Genomic DNA, 24,490 nt, shown 5'->3' on the forward strand with positions numbered 1-24,490 from the left:
AAGTGCATCTCTGATCCCCTTTGGTTCCCTTGGTGCATGGCACCAGTGTAGCCCTATCTTGCCCACAGCCACCAGCCTCACCTCAGTTCCTCCTGCAGCCTTTAGGGTGAGAGCAGTGCATATGCTGTGTCCCTGTTATGACCCAATACATCTATCCAATGGTGGTTTCCCATCATTATGTATTTAAAAAGCAAAGGGTAGTGGAAATGCTAAGTCATGGCCTGAAGCAGTGATGAAGCACCTGGTGGAAGGCAGGGCTAGCCCAGGGCAGCTCAGGTGCATGCAGTGTACCCAAGTGATGGAAAGGATGGAGCCAGGATCCACTCCTTCCCAGCCCTCGCTTAAGGGTTGGTAGTGGAGGTGGATCATTGGAGATCTCTGTATGTCTGAGGCCCTTTAAAGGAAAGCGTTTTTGTTTGTTTGTTTGTTTTTAATATCAATGTGGTTTTTAATAACAACTGCAGTTGTTGTATTTAAGCTTGTCCTCATTTGCTGCAGCCTAGGATTGTATGGCTCTGTTATTTCTGCTGTATTTTCCATCACATTCTAGCATTACAGCATAACACAAAGCGAGTGACCAAAAGGGACTCACAACAAATGTCTGCTGAATGTTGGTGAATCCTGCCTGCCATCATTTTGAAAATGAACCAAAGCTTCATTCAGAGGCCCAGAAGAAGGGAGCTCAGAAGAACCAAATACTGCCTGACCCAGAGTGGTGTATATCCCGACCCAAGCGGTCCCCACGTGCCCATACTGGGCTCAGCTCTCAGTTGCTGCATGTGACCCTGCTCATCACGTGCAGCTCTCCTCCAGATCCATGGGCAGTTACCCTGCAGGAAAACTCCATCACATATATAGGTATTCATGGTCCGTGTTAAAGTGCTCAGATCCCTTTTTTTGTCAGTGTTGAGTCAATAGAACCTGAGTAATTGCATGACTACCTCGTGTTTCCCCTAAAGGAAAACTGTTCTGGTGTAAATATATTTATTAATAATTCAAGTGTTTTTGAGTTCTGATGCATGCAGGCCCTCTCCCCCGCAGAGACAGCTGAAAGCTGTTATCTTTGGACCTGCACAGGGGTGGCATGGGAGGGGACTCAGGGGTGATGGTCTGCAGGCAGCAGAGGTTCAATTGTGACATTTTTCTTTCCCTTCCTGAACAATAACAGCAGCAAAAAAAAAAAAAACAAAAAAAAAAACCACCAAACAGCGAGAAGTGTGTGTGAAAGATGCAAACCCTTTACTCCATTAGGAGCATTGCCCTGAAATACTCCTAACTAACAGCCCAGATAATAGGATGGAAAATCATTTCTTGAAAATATTCCTCTCAAAGCATCTTACCAGAGGATTGTTTCCTAACAGCAAAGAAGTCTTTGTTAAACAACCCTTCAATACCACAAATATTTGGGCTTTAATTGTATCAGTATAGATAACAGCTCAGCAGAGGAAATTGGCACTGGGACTCCTGGGGGATTTCTCTCTGACAAAGGCAGGGCTGGATATCTTGGGCAAGTCACACATTTCTCTGTGCTCTTTGGCCTACGTGTGTGTGTGTGTGTGTGTGTGATTAGTGACTGTAATGTGGAACGTAATTTGATGTGCTTTAAAAGGCCAATTTCTCATGGAAGATGCTCTACTATCAGGATAAGCAGCCATAAGGAATCCTAAAATAGGCAGATTAAGGTTTTGGGATCATGGAGGTTTATTTCTATGTAATTAAAGACACAATCACATTTAAATACTGCTAACTTGTAGTTTTAAAGAGACCAAACAAGCGGGAGCCCCACATTCACAACTAGCTAATAACTCTACTAATTAATGACATGATCAGCAGAGACAATGGGTTAGATAGGGTGAAAGCACAGCATTTAATTTAATACACATTTTTGGTGGACACGGCATAGCTGAGGCAGCTGTGTATTAATGAGTGCTCTGACGAGGGCAAGGAGGACAGGAAGGGGGTGAAGGAAATTGGCAGGTGTAGAAATGAGATTAGACAACAACAGAGGATTTTCCTCTCCAGAACAGAAGTAGCGCAGAATCCCCATCAGCTTTGCTAACGTGTTTTGTATAAATGGAAATAAGCACCATGAGGACGGCAGGATGGAGATCGCTCCTCGCCAAACGGAGCTTCAGTTTGCCAGCCCTGCGTTAAACGCTGCCGGCTGTTTGTGGGAGGCGAGAAGCCCCTGCTGCAGGGTTACCTGTGCCATAACAGCGGTACAGCTGTCGCCGTATGGCGAAAGCAAAACCACAGCGTTCCCCTCGGCGTTCCTTTGCTTAGCATTCCGCGGGCGCTGCGATCGGAAGAGGATTCGTACTCGCAGCTATTACTGCTCCAAGCGCCCGCGGGGTGCAGCGACCCACGTCGGGGTACGGCGGCACCAACCTGTGCCCCCCCAGCCGTCCGTGCCACCCGAGGAGCCTCGGTCCCTCCGTGTGGTGCCCCGCTCGTTTCCGACCTACAAGGAGACGAGCACCCCGGGCAGATGCCTGCCGCGGCCCCCGGTCCTCCCGCCCCAAGGGCTCTCTGCCGGGCCCCTCCGGCTCCGAGCATCCCAGCCTAGGACAGAGTCGCGGAGATGCAGCTTTAGGCCTTCAGCCGCCCAAGCAGAGCGTTCCCACAGCGATAAGGAAGGGTGGGTCAGAGGCTGCGCTATCTCGGAGCCGTTTCTCCCGCTATGGGTTTTCAGTGGGTGGAATTCAGGAATATTAAAGCCTCTTTCTCCTTTTCTCTTCACACAGTTGAAAAAGAGCCCGATGGAGGGCAGAGGAGATGCACGGTCCTATTCTGAACTCTCGTGTTTGGCAACGCGCGGGCAAAACTTCCCCCGGCGGTGAGGCGGCTCTCCCCGCGGTGGCTGCCGGCAAGACCGAACCGAACGGGGGCAGCGGCGGCTTGCCGGGGTCCCGCTTCCCTACTGGGCTCCCCTGCCCCCAGGCAGCCCGGATGGGACGGGACCGACAGCCCCCGGCTGTCTCCTCCCGCTCGACGCGCCGTTGGGAACAGGGGCTGCCTCCCATCGCCCCTCTAAAGCCTTCCGCCCATCCAGTGCGAAAACGGATGGAAAAAAGGTGCGAAAAACAGAGAAGAGCCGCTCCCAAGGCGGAGGGTCACCGCGTCTGTGCCCCTACCCGGTGCGGAGACGACCCGCGGCGCGGGGAAAACATCCGCAACTTAATCATGTTCACATGACGAACCCCAAATAAGAAAGAAGCGAGGAACGCCAAGAAGGGCGGAGACGGGGGCGGGCGGAGGGAGGGAGGTGCGGCCGTGAGCGCGCCCCGCCGCGCACCACCGCGGCCGCCACTTCCCGCGGGCGTCGCTCGGCGGCGGGCGTGCTGCCCCCGCAGGAAGCGGCCCGGCCCCTCCCGCCGCTCGCCGCGGGCTCATGCAGTGTGCGGCGCGGCGGGATGGGCGCGGGGACGGGGATGGATCCGGCGGCGAGCGCTGAGCCGCAGCCCCTCGCGCTGCTGCTGCCGCCGCTGCTGCTGCTGCTGCCGCTGCTGCCCGGCGGCGCCGCCGGCCTGGAGGTGCAGCGCAAATTCCTCTCGCCCACGCCCACCAACAACTTCGCGCTAGACGGCCCCGGCTCTCGCGTCTACCTGGCGGCGGTCAACCGCCTCTTCCAGCTGTCGGGGGGCGAGCTGGCGCTGCAGGCGGAGGCGGCCGTGGGGCCGGTGCTGGACAGCCCGCTGTGCCACGCGCCGCAGCTGCCGCAGGCCTCCTGCGAGCACCCCAAGGTGCTCACCAACAACTACAACAAGATCCTGCAACCCGATCCCGAGCAGGGCGTGCTCGTCGTCTGCGGCTCCATCTACCAGGGCCTCTGCCAGCTCCGCAGCATGGCCAACATCTCGGCCGTGGCCGTGCGCTTCCCGCCGGGCGGAAGCGACCCGCTGGCCGTGTTCCCCAGCATGCTGAACGTGGCCGCCAACCATCCCAACGCCTCCACCGTGGGGCTGCTGCTGCGCCGGGGCGGCGGCGGCGGCGGGGGGGGCGCGCGCTTGCTGGTGGCCGCCACCTACACGGGCTTTGGCAGCCCCTTCTTCCCCCGCAACAGCAGCCTAGAGGACCACCGCTTCGAGAACACGCCGGAGATCGCCATCCGCGCCCTCAACGCGCGCGGCGATCTGGCCAAGCTCTTCACCTTCGACATCAACCCCTCCGACGACAACATCTTCAAGATCAAGCAGGGAGCCAAGGCTCGCCACAAGCTCAGCTTCGTCCGCGCCTTCCTGCAGCGCTCCCGCCGCCCCTACGCCTACCTGGCGCTCAACAGCGAGGCCAACGCGGCCGATAAGGAGAGCCCTTCGCACAGCCTGCTGGCCCGCATCTGCCTGGGCGACGCGGCTGAGGCCACGCTCAACGGCAGCGGCGAGCCTAAGAAGCTGACCGAGTCCTACATCCAGCTGGGGCTGCGCTGCGGCGGCGCCGCCGACGCCTTCACGCGCCTCGTGTCTGTGTTCCCGGCGCGGGCCGCCTGGGGGGGTCCCGCCGAGGAGGAGCTGCTCTTCGGCGTCTTCGAGCGCGTCGGGGCGGGCGGCGGGCGGCCGCACTCCGCTCTCTGCGTCTTCCGCTTCGCCGAGATTGAGGAGACGATCCGCGCCGCCCGCAACTCGTGCTTCGTGAGCCCGGCCGCGGGAATGGTGGCGGTGCTGGACAGCGTGGTGCAGGGCACCGGGCCCGCCTGCGAGAAGAGGAACATCCAGGTGGGGGCTGCGCGGGCACCTGCCGGCACCGGGCGGGATGCGGGACGGGTTGAGGCGGGACGGGTTGGGACGGGCCGGGCTGCGAGACGCCGCGTGCTTCTCTGCTGTCGTCCGTCCGCCTGCGACTTGGGGGGCAGCGGCCCCACCAGTCCTGTCGGGCCCCGCCGCTGCTGGACGCCCCTGTGGCTGCGTCCGAGCCGGGAGGGCTCTTTCCTCCCGTAACCCGAGTTCGCGCTGAAGAGGAGAAAGTGTGCGCGGCGCGGCTCCGGCCGCTGAGCGGGGGGAGGGTTGATTCCCACGGTCCTCGTCCCCAGCGGACGGACGCGTGGTGACTCACGGCGCTGCGCGGCTGGGATGCGGATCGCGGAGCGCCGCCAGCAGAAGCCGCTCCTTTCCCACGGGACGGCCCTGCGCGGGGCAGTGCGCGTACCGACGGCCGTGCTTCGAATGGGGTAAAAGTTTGCTGTTGCCACGATTTGTTACCGAGTGAACGAAAACGTTAAGGCCGGGTAAAGATGTCTGTTTTCCCTTTCACTAAGGATGTATAATGTTTTGGGAGGGGGGCGTGGGGAAGAGAGGAAAAAAAACTGTTTTAACGCTGCATTTTTCCCGCCCTCTGGGAAGGATGCATAAATCAGCTCCATCAAAGATCTTAAAAACATCTGTTTGGTTTCAAAAGCAAGATCGAATGTTTGGGCTGAGGCTTCCTTGAGAACGCTAGTGGCAAAGAGAAAGGTTTCCCATGGTAACCAAAGTGTTTAGTGTGGCATCTCCATGCTGTGTTAAAATACGTAGTTTTAATGCACTGGTTCGTGGACCTGGTCTGGCAAAGTTGGGTAGTTTTTTCCTGGTGGCAAACTACAAGCTGCCTGACAGCCAGGGAGTCCCAGAGCTGTCCTGTCTTCTGAGTTCCTACCGCTAGGACTTGGTCTCCAAGTCCTTGCATGGTCACGGCTCTCCAAGGAGTCACAGGCAGTCAGGAATCCCATTCATAGGTCAGAAGACACTCACGGGTCTTGCTGGCTGTGGCTGAAGCTCAGAGTCTGCAGCCTGAGCTCAGCACCATGCCTGGCTGTGGTGGTTCCATCAGATGGGCTGAGAGGAGGTGGGAACTCTGCGGAGGTAGTGGCTCAGTTTTAACTGAACCTCAGTGGCAGAGACACCCAGTTCCCCAGAGCTTCCTCTGCACTCATGCATGGTCAGGAAACAAATGTATTTTTCTAAATTTTGTTTAGTGTGGAAAATAACTCCAACATACGAACGTTTATGATACCAAGTGAGGTATTCAAACAGCTCATTCCCAAGAGATTCAGCAATGAAATGAGGATTTTCTCCATCCCCGGGACTGTCCCATGCTGCTGTCCTGAGGTGTGCTCGTGGTTGCTTCCCACCAAAGCTCCCTGTGAGCTGAGGATGACCTGGAGGATAGAGGCAGCGTGCTGGTGAGGTCTGTTCTGGGAGGGCTGTGCGCAGGCTGGAGGAGCATGGTGGAAAGTGCTGAGCTTCCAGTCCTCTAGAAGCCAGCAGACATCTGCTGGCTGCAGCTCTGCAGTAAGGTCAGGCTGCAAGGAAGTTTGTTCACGTGGAGACAACAGCAGGGCTGTTGGGCAGGGAAGGTGGGCTCTGGTCCTCACTGGCACTAGTGTGGTGTTGCTGTCCCTGAGCAGTCATGTCACCATATGCCCATGTCTCCTGATTTGAGGCATACTCCTGTATTTGTTACTCTTATTCAGAAGCCTGACTCACATAGAATGGAACATTACATTTGTAAAACTACTTTGAGAGCCTTTGAAGTCAAATATAAGTGAGGCATACTATTAATATTTGTTCACACCTAATATTTCTATGCTTTCTAGTTATTTGAAGCATATTCCTCTAAAACTGCTGACTAAGCCTTCTAACCAAGCACAGGGACTACCCTTCACTTGTTTTGCCTTTTTTTTTTCCTCTTGCCTTTTCCTTACTCATTAGAATTGCCATCATTTAACAAGCTGTTTTTATTTTCAAGCCCTAGAGCGGCAGTGTCCAGAGTTGTAGTGTTTCTTTGTGGTGCAAAAATGTAACATTTCTACCTTGAAAACAAGGAGGTACTCTGATACATTTTGTGTTCCAGCCCTGGGAATGCAGCAGGGAAATGTTCTAAAGCCTGTTTGTTCCGGTGGTGCGGAGGCACATCCTGCTGCCCTCCCTTTGTGAGCACTGCTTTTCTGCCCATGAGTAGGTTCCCAATTTTCCTTTGTGCGTTACTGACAGGTGCTGCGCTGTTATCAGGACTGCGGTTCATTAGCTCTTCCTGAAGTCTGGTTGGTTGGGTTTTAAGCTCCTTCTGGGAAAATAAATAAATAAATAAAAATAAAAATCTAATGATGGCCCGATTAATTCTGGATAGGCATTGGCCTGAAGTAGCCAGTTGGTACATATAGGAGCACAGCTGTTAGGCATAATGCTGTGTGAAAGGAAAATCATTGCCCCCCCGTGTGCAGTTCTGTCTCACTGAATGCTCCTCTCCCGCAGCACCCTGCCCGGTGCAGCTGGGGCTGATGGTGAGAGTGCTGCAGTGGCTCTGCAGGGCTCTGTCCGGGGTGGCTCTCAGGGAGCACCACCGAAAAGTCTGTGACTGGTGAATGGCAGCAGCAGCTCTGGGGAACGAAGGTGCCTCAGTGAAGGTTGTATTCCCACTGCACCAAGAGTGAGTGGATAAGCTCTGGGGTTGCTTTCTCACAACAGAAATAGCTCCTTGTGATGAAGTGTGTATCAAAGTGTGCTGGTCTCTAACATGTGGCTACATGGACCCCTGTGTGAACTGATACAAGTAAAGCTGCTGCACGGCTGGGGGCTTGGGTCAGGCCACCTGAGCCTTGGAAGGGAGGAGGAACATGGAAGCCCATCAGCACCTGTCCACAACCCTGCAGCAGCTTCTGACTGCACCCTGTTGGTTGGGCCTGACCTGCTGCACCCCCACACCTCCCTGAGTCCCCTAAGAGGCAGTGAGAGGAGGCAGAGTGGTGCTCTTTGGGGTTAGATGTGCTACTTGGGGATCTGCATCTCTCTTGGGAAATGTTTTGGACTCTGCAACTCCAAAAAAAAAAAAAAAAAAAAAAAAAAGCTGAAAATGCTGTTTGTTTTCTGTGCTGAAGAACTCAAGCATGGCAGCATGAGATAACAATATGTTTCGGTGCTAATTCTTGAGTTTCTGTCTCTGTGGCTTTGTGTCAGATCCTGCCTGCTCATAAAGCACAGTGTTCTGTGGTGTGCTGATGAGATACTGCCAGCGAGCTTTGCTGTGAGGGGTAGTTAAATAAAACCATCTCCTTGGCAGGCTCCTTGGCCTGCCCAAGCAGTGTGCTCAGGCAGGGGAGAGCAGACTGAAGCCAGAACAGAAATGTTCCCAAAGAAAAAGATCAGGTCCACATGGGAATATGACAAAGCATCTACCGTGTCCAAACACTGCAGCGCCTCTGTGGGACTGGGCTTTATAGAAGCTGAGCCACTTTGAAGTGTTGGTTTATACTAATTTAGAGATTCCAAGCATGAAAATAAATGTGATCTAACCTTCCGTCTACTCACAGAAATCTGGAGGATTACCCACAGAGAGGAAGCTGAAAATTTGCACTTAATTTGTGCATTAGGAATAAAGAGGAGCTCCTGCAGCACTGTGGGTCACTGCTGTTGGCAGAAGGTGCTGTGCGTGGAGGTGCTGCACAGAGCACGATGTCACACAGCCCTGCAAAGCAATGCTGGGCTGTGATCTCTGTCTGCTGCTGATGCCTTACGAGCAGTCATTTCCCACCCATCCCTATTTCCATCACAGCCTCCTTGGCTTGGGCAGCTGCAGCCAAAGGGACCTCCGTGCCCCTGTGGAGGTTTGGGCCAGAGCAGAACCTTATGGAGCTTTGTGCAGCTTTATGGGATGTCAGGCTCAGACCTGGGCTGAGGGGATGAGTGGGGCTGAGGGCAGAAGTGAGTGTGGCACCTGTAGGTGTGGATGGCACTACAAAAATTTCTAGCCCTGCCTCCTAGCTCCTGGTGGGCATCTATTTAGACCTGTAGCAACAGCAAACTTGTGACATTTCAGTCACAATGATGACCTCTTCCAGCAAGTCACTCGAAATATAATAAGGCTGAGCCCCCAGCTGTGGTGATTTATTACAAACACGGGCAGGCTGGAACCTGTAGTGGTTGGAAGAAATCAATTAGAAGCACCTGAGTACTGCCTCACACTACCTACAGTAGTAGGACCTACAGCCTGGTCCCGTGGGCTTGCGCTTGTGGCCACCCAGCAGGAGGGCTGTGGGTGCACGGCTGGCCCTTGACACATGCTCACAGCACTGAGGTGATGGATAGCACCAAAGCTCCTAGCTGCTGTCTGCAGGATAGGGTGTGATGGGGGATGACCTGGCCCAGGTGCTTCTTAGTGGGCTTTGCTTATAGTTTTATTTTTATTGCTGGATTGGTAAATAAAAAGTTGCTCCTTTCAACAGGAATGTAACATCTTGCAGCAAGTGGGGGAGGTGGCAGACTGTCAGCAGAAATATCCCACTTTGGAGAGAGTGGCAGAATTTATTTCTGAGTGGAGGAGTCTTGTTGGGTCACACACCTGGGCAGCAGCTCTGCTGGATGCTGTGTGCTGAGTGTGCCTGAATTAAACCAAACTGGGAAGAGCCTATGAAGATATGCTCTGCTGATATGACCTGTGGATCCCAAAGCTGTGGTGGCTGTGACTCAGGCCCTGCTGAGCATCAGCAGGACTCATCCACATGGGCAGCACATAGAGACTCCAGTAGAGACCTGTGCTGGGGGCTGGAACTGTGGTGTCCCACTTTGTCCACCCTTCACAGCATGACCTTGACCAGAGGTAGCCTCATGGGGCTTGGCTGCTGCTGGAACTGGGCTGCCCCAGCTGAGGGTCACTGCTCTCACAAGTGTTCTTAGTGGCGCTGGAGCATTGGTATTTTAGTTCTAACCCAGAAGCAACATTGCCTCAAAGTCTGGGTTCTGCTTGTATGTGCCTGACTGCTATTTGAAGGACACTTAGAATTTGTGTTCCTCTTTTTATTTCATCTCTATTTAAATAATTACGCTGTATCATATCTCTAATTTCTGGAGGAAAACCCCTCCAGCACTCAGGTTTTCATCCCACTGTTTGCTGGCCACTGCCAGCATTTAATGGGCTGAGAGCTGCAGGAGGACATGATCCATCTCTGGATATCCCAGCAACAGTGAGCTGCTGAAACACAGAGTGTGCTAAAGCTATTGCTTTAGAAAGGAGCTGAGAAAAGTTTATAGCGCAATGAGAGTTATGCAACTTGTTACTTGGATTGCCTTAGTCCAGAAATGCAGGCAGGAGTGTAAAGACATGTCTGGGAGCAGCATGTGTCCCTTATGGCATGGCTGTTCTGAGCGGGGGCAGCGCTGAGTACAAGAGAATTCAGGTTTTACTGAAGATGTGTAAAAGAAAAATGGAGTTCTGCTCATTATCTCAGTGCTTAATTGATTTGGCAGAACTAATTAGAATACAGAAAAACATTTACTATAAGCTATTGCTGACTGAAATAGATTTGAACTGGCACATGAAAAGGCTGATGATGTTAGGTAGAAGTTGTTACCCTAATGGATGCTTTTTTCAGCACAGCTGTGCAGAGCACTGTAGATGTGAAGTGCTGAGTGTGAGCAGCATCTATAAAGAAAAGTAACCTCTGGTGATCGAGCAGTCAAACTGCTCACTCCAGACTCCTTCCTGTAGAAAGGAGCTCAGGTATTTTGAAATTGGTTCCTGAAGACAAAGCCAAGCATACATGAGAAATTCAGCTCGAGTAGAGGAAGGGATCCTCTCCCAAGGAAAGAGTGGCTCACAACATGCAGTTTGAATAAAGCAAATGTCTTATTCCTGGTAATTTAGCAAAGACTTTCAGCCATGCTCAGCAGTCGGGCACCCTGGGGTGGAGGCAGTAGGTGGTGGTTTCTGCTCTGTGCCCCTGCAGAACAGAGCAGAGGAGCAGCACTCCCAATGAGGGAGTCTGATGGCCACGCGACCTCCGTCTGCTCTGGCACTCACTGTTCTGACTGTGACAGCCCCCCTGGAGCCTGTTGTTCATTAGTCCTGCTGCCTGTCCCCTCTGTGGGGACTTGGTTGTTTAATCTGAAGCAGTGTATTTAATGCAGGACAAGTGCCATAAACATGACTGATCTTCCTGGTAGCAGCAAGGAGGTGCAGTTTGCAGCCTTTGTTTCTCTGCTTCTTGCAGTGTATGGGGCTGTGGTGCAGGGGCATGGTGCTGTCCTGTGGTGGGTGTGCAGTGAACTCAGCACAGAGCTGGTCTTGGTGGGCTGCTGGGGACCTTCAGTCGGCCCTCCTCCTGAAACCAGGGAGAGGCAGCATTGGTGTCACTGGCACCTCTTTCTTCTGCTTATAACAAATCCTGACTGATTCTTGTGCAGCTGCAGAGCAGATGTAAAGGAATGATAAGTCCCAGGAGAATGCTTGTCCATGGTGCTTGTTGCAGCCTGCCTTTCCCATGACATTTGTCACTGTGCCCACCTGGTTTCACTCATTGTTTGCTCTGCTTCCTTAAGCTGGGGACACTACTCTGAACTCTGTAGTTGTTTCCATCAGGTAACTCCCTGAGTGACACTGAGGATGTCAGGAGCTGGCAGGAAGCAGTCAGGAGTGAGGAGAGGGGAGAATGAGGGAAACAAAAGTAATCTTGTAAATGAAAAATGAAGAGGCTAAAAAACTGCAAGGCATCAGGAGCTGTGCAGGAGCCAAAGGGGCACTGTTTGGTGTGGGGGTGACATTTGTCTGCTGCAGAGGGCAGGAACTGGGGAACTGATACAGTCATTTATGTCTGTGCAACAAATTCTACATCTATTCTGCTGGCTGCTGCTGGCTTTGGTACAGTGAATGCTCGTTTGTCAAGGGAATGGTGATTCATGGGGGTTTGACAGAGGGAATCTGTTGATAGCTTTTCATAAGCAATTACTGCAATTCAAGAAGCCGTTAACTTTCCCAACTTATGACTGGAAAGCTCCTGCTGAGAAGGAGCAGCCTGGGCTGTGAGCAGAGCTGGTGGAGCCGGGTGTTACACACTGCACGGATGCAGCAGCATGAGGGATGTTCCCCACAAAACATGGGCGAAGCCATCGTGGAGTGGGGCTGGTGCTGGGGACTGCGGTCCCACAGCAGTGCTTTGGTGGCTTTCAGCCCTGTGCCAGGGCACAAACAGGCAGAGGTGTTCCAAGAGCTGCATGTGGTCTCTTGCACACTTCAGACCCTTGGGGATAACAGCTGGGCAGATGTTACCTGCTGGCAGTGGTGCTGTGCCAGGTATGGCACTGTGGGGTGGGTAGCATCGTGCAGAGTGCAACAGTGATGCTTCCTCGCTCACAAGACTTGCAGCCTGTGTGAACAACAAAACCAGGTGCAAATTTCATCTTAAGCCTTTTTCAAGGACATCTGTGGTGCTGTGGGGATGCTGATTGCACCGTGTGTGTGATTCCTGCAATTGTGATTAATTTTATGGGTGGAGCTCAGCCTAAGTGCCTCCACTGGTCAGAAGTGCATGGGTTTGCCTTACTGCCTTAAAACCAAGGTGGTCACAGGAGCTGATAATGGTCACCTTTGCAGCAGCACTACAATTAGAGACTGCTTACATTTCAAGTGCCTGAACAGTGGAGTCCTCTTTGGAGGATGACATTTTCCTCCAGACATCCTGCAAGCCTGTATTTGACAGCTCTGGTTGCAACACTCAGACAGATAAATGCGTGATTGTGTGTACAAACTGCTGGCAGTGCTGAGAGGGCTCTGCAGTGAATAAGCTGTGTCTGGGGAGGGGCTCTGGCTGAGCCCAGTGCTGCCGGACACAGACCAGCATTTGAGCTTTCTGTCCTTGCAATGCAACTGAGAGCCGCACCGCCACTGACACTGCCTGTTCTATGTCCATGTCCATGCAGTATCTCTACATTTCTCTCCCTGTTCAACTCTGAATCCATGCCCTTCTATGCTATTCTCTTTGGACATATCTGAATTATTTTTGGTGTTCTGTCTGCAATGAGAGATTTCCCTGAGTCATATCTACATGTTCATAAGAGCCCAGTGGTTTATGTTGAGGAATACAGGAGATAAGGCTAGAACCCTTTTATCACAGAATGTAATGGCCTGAAAATGTCAGTTGTGTGGAAGCAGCTGCCAAATTTTGAGCCTATAAAGACGGTTCTAAGTCCCACAAATCAACAAGTTTGGAGCGGATTATCGGATGCTGGCTGTGTCATTTTCCCAGGACTCTTGGCATGTTGGGAGCCAATGTTTTAATCCACTCTGATGTGATGCTCAGAGGGGTGGGCACACTGCTGCTGCTGCACTGGAAACAGTTTGGTGGCTCTGAGGTGTGGCAAGGAAGGGTTTTCTGCTGAAAGCAGAAGCTGCAGGGCTTTTTTCTGGTTTTGGTTCAGAAATAAACTCCATTTTTGCTTAAGAACTATTTTTAAGGTCACAAAGACAGGATGCAGAAATCAGTAAGTTCCATAGATTTCCTGAGCGCTGCCTCACCACTCCTCTTCCTCCTTCTGTTTCCAACAGACTTCCTTCCGAAACTGACATCCTTTGAGCCTGCCTCTGGGGTGCAGCACAGGGCTGGGGCCTGCTGATGGAAGGCCTGGCACATCGCTGCTTTGGTTGGTACTGGTTTGCGCCTGGGATAAAGAGCTGAACTTGCACCATGAACACAGTTTAGTGTCTGAGCTCTGATGTGAGAGCTTTCATCTCTGCCCTGCTCTGACTTTCTGGTCACACTTGGGTTAATCCAACAACCCTTGTCTTAGATGGTGCTCCTTGGTTTGCATTAATTTGCAGCAGATTTGCAGTGTTGTAGGAATTCCACACATGCCCTGCTTGGCATGGCTCAGCCTGGGCTGGCTGAGTGCTGGCAGTGGCTCACACCCACGTGGCTTCTGCAGGACATGAGAGTGGCATGGCCAATGGCTGGGGTGCAGAGAGAGCTGAGTTTCCCTCCCCCAAGTACTTCTGCTGGTTGCTGAGGATATCTGTAGTTTGTAGTGGAAATGCAGTGAATACTCATGGGGTAATTTGGAGATGTAGATGACAGAAAGGTACTGACCTGGGGAGAAAACTTCTGTTCCTGCTTTCCTTGCTGCAGGGTAGGTCAGGTTGGTTTAAGACGGAGCAAAATTTTACTCATTCTGTATCAAGAATCCTTTCCAGCACAACTTCTAAGTGAAATTTCCCAAGCTGCAGTGTGATCGTCTGGTGCCTGAGTGAGGATGTGACTTGGTCATATCCTGTTTACTCTAAAATGACAGAGCTAAAATATCTCCTTGGTGCTGCAGTTTACAGATAGAAGTGGCATATTATGTCACCCCACCCGGGAGCCCAAGTGAGGGAAACACCATCTGTCTCCTCCTGTCCTTCAGAAGAGCTGATGTCATCAACAGAAAGGTGTTTTAGAGGAAGGATGTCTGTGACCAAAATAATGCTTGGCCTGCTTTACAATAGTTACATCCTGTTTACCACAGAAAACACTTTGCGTTTATATTGGGTCTGTAAACGTGATTTATAAACAGGTGGAGGTGACAGATAAGGAGCTTCCATTGGCTTCAGCCATCTGCATGCAGAGCAGTTCCGTTGTGCCCCACGAAGCTGCTGCGGTGGCATGACCCAGCAGAAGGAACCCATGGGTCTTCGGTTCACAGGCGCTGGTAACGAGTAGTGAAGAGAAGCTGGGAATGTGTCCCCAGGATAAATTAGTAAAACCAAGTGCCTTTCTAAAAGTTTGGCTGTGAGCGACAGAGACTATTAAATCAGAAAAATGAATGGCTTGCCATACTCTGTGCAGAGCAGGAAGAGATTGTGTTGCCCAGTTACAGAGGGAAACATATACACTTGAGAATTTGGGCTGCAGTTTTATTTTTTAATGGAAAGAAGTGCCATAAAACTGCAAAACACATTCAGCAGTTGCTTGTGTCTGCTACTTGGTCCTTCCATCTTGCTCCCATTCGTGTCAGGCAGCAGCTCTGGGAGCGTCCATCCCTGTGGAGCTGAGCAGGGCTGTGCTTGCTGTGCCTCCCAGACCTGCAGCTGTGAGGTGATCCGGGCTGGGGGCAGTGTGATCTGATCACAAGAATTCAGGTACAGGACTGGTGAGCTCAGCCTAGGAAGGGAATTGGTGAACAGGGCACTCATCAGCTCCTGCCTGATAGAAGCATGCAGTCCAGTATCCCTGCATTTGTTCTGCCTTAGTGATGCTCCTGGTTACTGTTCTGGGTGGGATATCCACAGTGTGGCTGATTTCAGCAGGGCATAAAATGTGATTGGCACTGGGCTGCAGGCTGAGCTCCATCAGTGCTGCCTGGTGTGGTGTGTGTGCCTCTCTCAGGCAGGGCTGTGGTTGCCACTGCTCCTCAGCAAGCACCAGCCTGCACATTCCCACACTTGTTGGCCTGTAGCTGTGTGCCAGTGCCTGCAAGAGTGACAGCTCAATTGCAGCCTTTGAGATGAGACTGGAATGATGCTGCAGCTGATGTGGTAATGGTCCTCTCCGTGCCCATCACTGAGCAGCACTGGCTGTCCCCGCAGCTGCTGTGGAAGTGACAGCAGGTAGATGGTCGGCAGCCAGACTGCTGTGGTATCCAGGCGCTGCTGAATCTATTCACGTCATCTGAGTAGAAATCATAAGGAGAACCTCAGAGGACTCGGTGTAAGAGCAGTCATAAATCTTGGGTACATCTTGAAGGGGAAGGAGAAATATGAAGCGTCAGTCTGGTTGGTAAATGCTGCTGTCATGCAGTAGTGGCACTAATTAATTTAGTGCAGGGTGGTCAGGTCAGCTGTATGCTGTGGGCTATGAACACCAAATATCCACTCACAGACTGCATTCATAGATAAAGACTCTTTATAATTTTTCCTCTGCTGCCGCTCTTTCACACCTGATATGGTTGCAGAGCTGTCATACCTACCCAGTGTCTGCCCCTGGCAGAGCCAGGCACCCAGCACCACGGGAGGGCTTTCTGCCAGGACTGCAGCTGCTGGCCCCAGAATACCTTCAATTTAGCCAGGGTAATGCAACCAGCTGACAAAAGAAGCTAGATGCAGATAATGAACATCTTGTGAAAGGCTGCAGCCCTTTGTTTCCCTGCTTGGTGGCAAGGTGTTTTCTGTGGGCCTGGAGGTTCATCCCTAGTGAGCAGGAATGGCTGTGCTGAACCACTGACATGTGCATATCCCTGCAGCTGCAGCCGGAGCAGCTGGACTGTGGAGCAGCACACCTGCAGCATCCGCTGGCCATCGTGAACCCCATCACTGCCACCCCCATCTTCACCTACAATGGCCTCACTGCTGTGGCAGTCGCCAGCGTCAACAACTACACTGTGGTGTTCCTGGGCACTGCCAGCGGAGGACTCCTGAAGGCAAGTGTGGGAGTGGGGGTGGGGGATGGGGGTACAGGGTGGTCACTGTCAGTGTGGCTGGCCCATGGTGGGGAGCATGTGTTATGGGTTTCTCTTAGCACCTGCTTTCATTTGGCAATAAAGAGGTAATTGGATGCTGCTGTGCTCTGTACAGTGACATGCACTGCCTGGTGACTGGTGGCTGTTAATTACTGTTCAAGGCTGCCACTCGAGCAGGATGTACTGATGAGACCTGTGCTGAAAATGTTATTGTGCAGCATTTAATTATTAACAGCTCTTCTAATAAACTTTCCCTGTGAGCTGAGGGCCTTGGAGGGCTCCATGTGGGCAGGGGAATGCCAGGCAGGACCTTGCTGAGTCCTGCGCAGATGTGGATCCAGAGCCAAGGTGTTGATGTTATGCTGTGTTCCAAAGGCAGTACGGAGCAGCACAGTGCCTGGAGCCAAGCAGCAAGCTGGGGTTTCAGTAACTTCAGGGCTTGAAGTTTGCCAAATGAAGTTTTGATTCCAACCACACAACACAAAACAGTTTAGTGTGTTCTTAGCATCAAAAGTCCATAGAGGAGGAGGGGGAAGACCTGGAGGAGAAGCGTGGCTGACAGATAGCTGCTGTGTGTCAGCCTGCAGTAGGCAGTGCTTTATGTGGAATACAGGATCAGAATGCTTGAAAAGAAGAAAACGGATCCCATCTCTTCCCTCGTTTCCATTGCTTCTGGCAGAAGTGTGGGAGAGATCAGAGGGTGATGATGGCTGTTCTGACTCCTGCCTGCAGAGGCAGTTGGAGCAGGCACACCTTCAGGTGCTGTGCTGGGGGTGTGCATGCCACACACAGCACAGTGTGTTCGCGCAGCGCTGACAGCTCTCCTTCCACTGCCATTGCAGAGCAAGCAGTCTTATCTACCAAGCCTCCATTAGGGAGAGGCTCCTGGCTCCCCTTTGCTGGGATAATTTACTCAGATAGCTCTAATCTAATTCTGCAACACAGCTGCATAACCAGAAGCCCTTTTACCTTCGGGGTCCTTGCTGTTTGGCATGGGATACAAGATACTTTGCGTGAGTTATCACTTAGATTTGCTGCCTGAGAAAAGACAGCAAAGGGGCAGAAGTAGTGCTTGGCCAGCTCCTGCCAGCAGCAATTATGGCTGCCAGGGAGTGGGGAATTAATCAGATAGTCTGCAGGCGGGCATCTCACGGGGCCATTTTCTGTGCTATTGCCAGCAAAGTCATTAAAGGAGCAGAACCTCTGTGTTGTGCAGGGGAGGGTCCAGGCAGAACAAATGTGGGTTCACTGTGCTCAGAGGGAGGGACCTGGGGCAGCAGCTGGGAGCAGTGGGCACGGCAAGGAGGGAAAGAGTAGCATAGAGCTGAGGTGGACACCAGGTCTTGGTTTCTGTGCATTGTGGGTGATCACAGGCTAATTATTTGGCTCTGGATAGCCAAGTTTTAAGAGTGACAATGATAGCTGCCTTCTTTCTCCATAGCTGCCTGCATGGGAAGCATTGTGTGTTCTGCCTGCATTAGCTATCTGACTAGGATGTGTCAGTGCAGCTCTAGTGCAAGAACTAATTAATCCTATGTTAATTAATTAATCCAGACTTTAGAGAGAGCAGGCTTGCTTGGTCCCTACAATTGTTGCCTCCCTAGCAAGAAGGTAGGAATTTTCCTCACTCCCTTTCAGTTTTAAGATGAAAAGTGACTGTCATGTGAAATTGTGTAGCCCCATTGTTATTTCTTCTCGGCAATGCCACATTTAATTTGCTGAGCTCTCAAGTCAAATGCCAACACATTCTGGGTTCTGAAAAGCGGGCTGACACTGTACAGCCTTTTCCATGACTGCTGGTGGCTCACGGGTGGTTAGTGAGGCAAGGTGGGTGCAGCTCTCTTGCTGCAGCTGCTTTGGTCCCCGGGAGTCAGCAGGGATAAAAGCTTCAGGCCATGAGTGACACACTTATTTTCAGATAAGCAGGGAGGAGGAATGCCATGTTACAAGTCCGCATTGCCGATTGCTTCTGTTTTTCATTAAGCCTTAGAAGTGAAATGTTCTTTGTAACAAAAACACACATGTGTATGTAGTGAGGGCTGAAGGCTGAAGCCATTTACATCAGGGTTGCAGTGAGAGGAGCACTCAACACGCGCTGTTGTGGTGCTGAGATGGGAACAGCATTGTGGCCGTGTAGGCGGGCAATGCTGCAGTCAGGACCTGAGGCTGCAAGGATTCCAGGTGGGCCGTTGCTTCAGATAGAGGGACTGGAGGGTGGGAGATGTGTTCAGTAGGAGGCATTTCTCCTGGTGGAGTGGCATCCCTGTGCCACAGAGCTGGCTTTGCCATAAAGCTCTATGTCTGCAAGTTGTAAAACATCTGAAGGTCCGTAGCACTTGAAAATATGGAATGCTTTTAGATACATTCTTGATTCTTGTTAATAACTGAGGAAAAACAATCTTTTCTCCATAGTGTTTGAGAAATACTCTCAGTGAGTGGCTTCTTCTCACTACAGATTAACCTGGACAGTGCCATGAGGGTTGTCAGCCGGAGGTCCATCTCAGTGGCTTACGGAGAGCCTGTCCACCCCATCATGCAGTTTGACCCCTCTGATCCCACCTACCTCTATCTGATGACGTCCTATCAGGTGAGCTCTGCATTCACTGCCCATTGAACAGCGTGGTTTACCTTGCCTTGAGCGCTGAGTTCAGTGCAAGAAGGAATGTGCTGCAATGCCAGTGGGCAGAGCAGAAGTTGGGGGCTTTGGCTGCTGTCGTAGCACCCCTCTGCACTTCCTAATGCAGTGCCTATGCCTACCACATTGCTGGCAGCAGTCCCACAGTGGATGGGATCACCCACCCCATTTCCTACATGCCTCCACGCTGAGCAGCACAGTGACACTGGGGCCAGTGCACTGGAATGTGGTTGGTGGGCAGTGGGCTATGGAATTTTCCCTGCTACTGTGCCCAGTTGCAGTGAGGTGTCGGCTGGGTCTCTGCACCTTCTGGCTGTGCAGTATGATTTGCTGGATGTATTTCTGAAGCAGTGTGAGTTCAAACACATACAAGACTTTTTCCTGCCTTGTGATGATTCGCTGCTGTCTGGGGCAGGGAATATTCCCGTTATTCACATTGGCTTTCCTGTCTTTGTAGTAGAGAGATGAAAGGAAGAGTGAAAGATATCTAAACTGATCCCACTTGTGGGAGTGTGGAGATAAGCTGAGGCTGTTGCTTTATAGAAAACTGAGAATTATGGCATGCGGTCTGTGAGGAGGCTTTGGGGAGCCCCAGCAAAAAGGCTGCCTACCAGGAGAGCTCTGCAGGGGCAGCTCCTGCACAGCTGCCAGTGGAGCTGGGAGGGGGCTGTGTGAGCCTGCAGCAGGTAGGAACAGATGGGCTCATCTCCCTCAAGTGAGCAGGGGAGGAAGATGAGAGCTGAGTACTCGGGGCTCTGGTGGTTTGTCCTGAATTACATTTTAATCTGTCGAAACAGATGCACAACCACAATCGTTACATGTTGCATTTATATTTCTAAGCCCTAATTCCCCACAGATTGGTCATTATCATTTCACAGAACACTCCCAGGATGCCTCTCCAGCTGATGTTTCTGACTTTCTCCTCTCAGCTCTCAGACTGTGCTGAGGACCTTATTCCTGGCTGAATGAAGTTCTGAGAGCAGCCCTAGCACTGCTCTTGTCTGCTTATTCCTTTCCCAACAAAGCAGACTGTTAATGTGCCACCAGTACCTGGGGAGGCTCCCAGGGAGCAGAGTACGGCCAGGGCACTCCTGTTGTTGGCCTCTGAGTTACCAGACTTGTTTTTTCCTCCCAAGTGTTCAGAAATTGAAGGAGGAAAAAGCAGAAACTGATGTACACTTTCTGTTCCTGCATGCCTACAGAGCAGGCCTGCAGCAGTACTGTGATTTTTTTTTTAGAAACTAAGGTTTTGAAAATGGTGTGGCTTTCTGATCTGTTTGTAAATAACCAAATACCATTTGGCTGTGTTAAGAAAGGAGATTCTGCAAGCCTGAGGAGCTTTTCAGAACTGAGGAGAAGCTGTGAAACCAGCCCCAGCCATCTCCTCTGAGGCAGTGGAGAGGTGTCGTGTCACTCCCCATCATTTTCCAATTACACACTGATGCTGAAGGTGCTGGCTGAGGAGGAGCAATCCAGCCCTGCACAGCTGCAGCACTAGGCCAGTCCGGTCACGCTGACTGCAGTGCTCGCTCCGTGCTGGTGGCTGCAGCAGTGCTGGGCTCTGCACCTTGCTGCCAGCTGCTCCACCACAGCTAGGTGCAGCATTTCTGTGGCATTATGAAACATTTGGATGCTACCATGTTGTTGTTGTGCAGATGACCCGAGTGAAGGTGGCTGCTTGTGAGCAGTATTCGACGTGTGCAGAGTGCCTGGCTGCAGCAGACGCGTACTGCGGGTGGTGCACCATGGAGACAAGGTAGGACCTACTGTGTCCGATGTGGGATGGCAACAGCTTTGGCCCTTGAGGCCACAGACAGGCATTCTTGGCAGCTTTGTATTTCTGCCAGTCTTTGTTCTGTCATCACAAAATAAATACTTTTTAAAACAATCACACATATCTTCCTATGAGATGCACTTTTGAGCCAGCATGTAACAGTAGCTGCTACACTGCAGGTAGCTGCCAGTGCAAGGAACATCTTGGAGGCATCCAGCCATGGGACTGCCAACCCCAGCGCCCTGCTAGAGAATGTCTATAACCCTTGCAATTATTAGTTATGGGTAGGAGACAATGCTCAAATGAAAGTTACAAAGGTAGACTGAGTATTTACAGACTGAAGTCAGGCAAAATTTCACCTTCCCTTCCCTGTTCTTGGCTGAGCATGGCCTGCTCAGTTCTCATGTTGCAGTGTTGGTGTTTTGAGGCAGGCAGAGACCACACCAAGGGGCTGTTCAGTATTACAAAGGAAGAGATCCCCAGGTAGAGATTTCCCTGAAACCCATCGTGCTGATGGGTGCAGTGGCTCTTATCATGGCACCAGGTGCTCAAATGTGGCAGCTTTCTCCTTAACTGCACGGATGGAGGACAAAGGTCTCAGACACTTCACAGGGGTGTCAGTGTATTTATCAACTGTTTTGTAAATTATCAAGCACCAGTTGTTCCCTTGTGTCCTGCAGGTGTTCTCTGCAGCATGAGTGCATGAACTTCACAGAAGCAAGTTTCTGGGCAAGCGCAAGTGAAGGAGTGCAGCAGTGTCCTTCCATGACCATTTTGGAGCCAGAGATTAATATTGACAAAGAGAACCCGGTAGGATTGATTGTTTTCCACTCAGGGTGGTGATGCACTGGAACATGTTGCCCAAGGAGGTTGTGGATGCCCCATCCCTGAAGGCATTCAAGGCCAGGCTGGATATGGGTCTGGGCAACCTGGTCTGGTGGTTGGCAACCCTGCATGTAGCAGGGGGGCTGAAATTACTGATCATTTTTGGTCCTTTTCAACCCAGGCCATTCTATCATTTTTCTATGATTCTATAGTTCTGCTGTGCTAACCATGTGCACATCCCATGGGGGCTGTGCAGGGGCTAGGCAGGCAGGTGCTGTGGGCACGTTGTGTGTCAGCTGATAATGCACCAGTTAGAGTGTTTTTAGAGTTCAGAATGCACAAAATGAGGGCACACAGCTATCTGTGTGCTTGTTTTGGAGTTCCCAGCCTATGAAACGCTTCTGAAGCATTGACAAATGCTAAATATCTTCTAAGCAAATAACTGATTTTTTTATTCCCTCAATTGTAGGTCCTGATAATACAAATAAATGGGACTATCCCAAACCTAAACGGAACAAACATTTCATGCGATTATGGAAATAATATCCACACTGTAGCCAGAGTTGCTGGAGATTATGCAAACCAATTTATTTACTGCAGTTTACTTCCACGTCATAAATACCCTGAATTTCCAGAAGACCAAGGTATGTGAAGGAATATAAGCTCAACTCATTCTCACCACTGCTATGAAAATAATTTTTCATAGGCCTTTTTTTGCCTAGTTGTATGTGCAGATAATGCATATGGAGAAAAAAGACCCAAACTGTTCCTGTTTCATAGGGCATATGACTTTAAAGTGTGGACGTTCCACCATCTTCACATGGATTGGCAGTATTTCAAACCTGCTAGATTTTATTCTAAAGAGCAGGATGTAAAAGTTCATTCCCATGCTTACTGTATTGAGATTTATCTGGTTAAAGTTTCTTCATTAGGTCAGTAAGTACTAAAACAAAACCGGTTTAGCCCAATGTATTGCTACCAATATTGATACTTCCAATTGCTTTTGCTTAAGCTCCATTTGAAATATGCAGTGCTCTTCAGGAATTCAGGAAGAAGAGCAAATGTGTACCTAAAGGTAATTCAGAAAATCTAACCTCGTTTGTACAACCAAAAGCCATTCTGACACCTTCCAGTTTTCCCTGTTTTCAGAAATGGCCATTATCTGATGCCCATGCTGCAGCAGCTGGCAGCACAGTGAGCACCCTCAGCCCTGGCTGCTGGCAGCCCAGCTTTGCACCCGAGTTGCCCAGAGCAGAGTCAGCCCCACTTCATTGCTCCTCTGGGCAGTGTGGTACTTCCTTCCAGAATCGAGTGTTAAATTTTTATCTTTCAAGCTTAGAGTGAATGCCCTATTGAAAATGACTGACTTCAGTAGGGGAAGCATTAGCCAGTCCTTTTCATAAGCAAGTTTATAAGGCTGCATTGTTTTTTTCCCCTAGCTATCCAAAGAATGGAAGATTATTAACTGTTTTGTATTGTTAGTTACAGCAATGTCCAGATGAATTTCAGGAATCCAGTGCACTGATTTATTGTACATATTCTGAAAGAGGCATTGTTTCTTGTCCCTCTGCTTATATGGCAAAATTGTGGGGGGAAAAAAACAGAAGCGATTTTTGTATGTGGGGGAATCAAGCATAGCAGCACGATGTAGCCAAAAAAGGGATCTCCACTCTTTCTCTGGGTTTGTTGTCATGGGGAAAGTGAATGGCGGTTTAAGACATGTTAACCAACATGTTTTAATTACCACATTTTTTTTGAAGATATCATTTAGCACCCACTGTATGCAAAGACAACCGTTAACTCCCTAGTTAACACTTGCACAAAGCACTGGAATTTTCTGCTGAAATTTGCAATGTTCTTTTGGCAAGGGTGTTGTAAAGTGTTGATTTAAGAGGGAAGGGTTTGAAGTCAGAGGGCACAAGATGAATGGTCCGAGCTCTAAAATGCAGCTTAGAGGAAGCCCTAGAGAAAACAAATCAGATTTAGCTGCTGTTTTCCCAAGGGTCTGTCTTGTCTTCTAAGAGTGAGCTCCAAGGAGCGAGGCTCTTGCAACCCAGTGTTCTTTGGCTTCATTCTCTCAGACCACGTGACAGTCAAAACAGCTCTCCGGGTCAACAGCAAAAATATTATCCAGGCCAATTTCACCATCTACGATTGCAAAAGAACTGGAAACATTTACCCAAAGAGAGCGTGAGTGATCCATATTTGCATGTGGAACTGCTGCCTGGGGCTGTGCTGTGGCAGGGCAGGATGCTGGTGGCTCTGATGCCTGCAACTCCTGCTGCCATGCACTGGGGAAATGGGGACAAATCCAGCAATTTGAGGCCAGAAGCCTGTGCCGGGGTGGTGAAGGCTTCCAGTCTGGGGTTAATTGGGTGAATGCAGTGCCTGCCAGCACGATGCTGGGGGGGGTCTGGGCAGGATTTGGCAGGAAGGTGGCTGCTGTGCTGCCAGAGACTTACAGAGGAGGGTCCTGGTGGCATCTCAAGCCATCTGGATGTGCTGGCTTTTTTAAACAAAAATAATATTTCTGTATGAGACTTGTTCTGTTAACCCTCAGGCAGTCAAGCCAGCCTCCCTCACAGCACATTGGGGCGGGTGGCTCTGTGCATGTTCCCAGCCTGCTCAGGTGGAAGGAAAGAAAATGCCAGTGCTGGTGGTGGGAGGGTTTTTTTTCCTGGGCACATTAAAGATTGAACACAATCTGTGAAGATTCACTGTGTGACTCAGCTCCGCTGAGCACCTCCAAATCTGCTTTTCACTCCTCACCTTTGGCATTGCAGGTGCACCAGCTGCCTCTCAACCAAGTGGAAGTGTTACTGGTGCCCCTCCAGGTACATGTGTGTCTCCAACCACTCATGGTGTGAGGATGCGCTGCAGATGAGGGTAAGACCTGGCACCGCTGGCAGTACTCATGTGAAGGAGAAAATCACCCCTCTCCAAATTAAAGTTTTTGCTAACCTGGAGCCTCAATGTGTTGTCGCTTCTGAAATTTACATGGAAGTTAATTTAAATAAAATTGGCTTTTTAGTGATCAGTCTGCCATGGATGTGAGCCAAGACTTCACGCTGTACATCAGATCTTTTG

The 24,490-nt window shown here is 50.9% G+C and overlaps 1 protein-coding gene across 2 annotated transcripts in view; it reads left to right on the plus strand.

The window, feature by feature from the left end:
- Positions 1-3,193: 3,193 nt before the first annotated feature.
- PLXND1 (plexin D1) overlaps positions 3,194-24,490 on the plus strand; it is a 64,384-nt gene continuing 43,087 nt past the window's right edge. Inside the window, exons 1-8 of one of the 2 annotated variants that reach the window (XM_072347113.1) lie at positions 3,194-4,712; positions 15,954-16,130; positions 18,625-18,756; positions 20,460-20,560; positions 21,259-21,388; positions 21,873-22,047; positions 23,485-23,593; positions 24,187-24,289. In XM_072347113.1, the coding sequence (XP_072203214.1) occupies positions 3,414-4,712; positions 15,954-16,130; positions 18,625-18,756; positions 20,460-20,560; positions 21,259-21,388; positions 21,873-22,047; positions 23,485-23,593; positions 24,187-24,289 (2,226 nt within the window). In that variant the 5' untranslated portion in view covers positions 3,194-3,413. The remainder of the gene's footprint in view (positions 4,713-15,953; positions 16,131-18,624; positions 18,757-20,459; positions 20,561-21,258; positions 21,389-21,872; positions 22,048-23,484; positions 23,594-24,186; positions 24,290-24,490) is intronic. The other variant, XM_072347114.1, reaches the window with a different exon arrangement.

This window comes from Excalfactoria chinensis, chromosome 12 (genome assembly GCF_039878825.1).
Source record: "Excalfactoria chinensis isolate bCotChi1 chromosome 12, bCotChi1.hap2, whole genome shotgun sequence".
Taxonomy (NCBI): Eukaryota; Metazoa; Chordata; class Aves; order Galliformes; family Phasianidae; genus Excalfactoria; species Excalfactoria chinensis.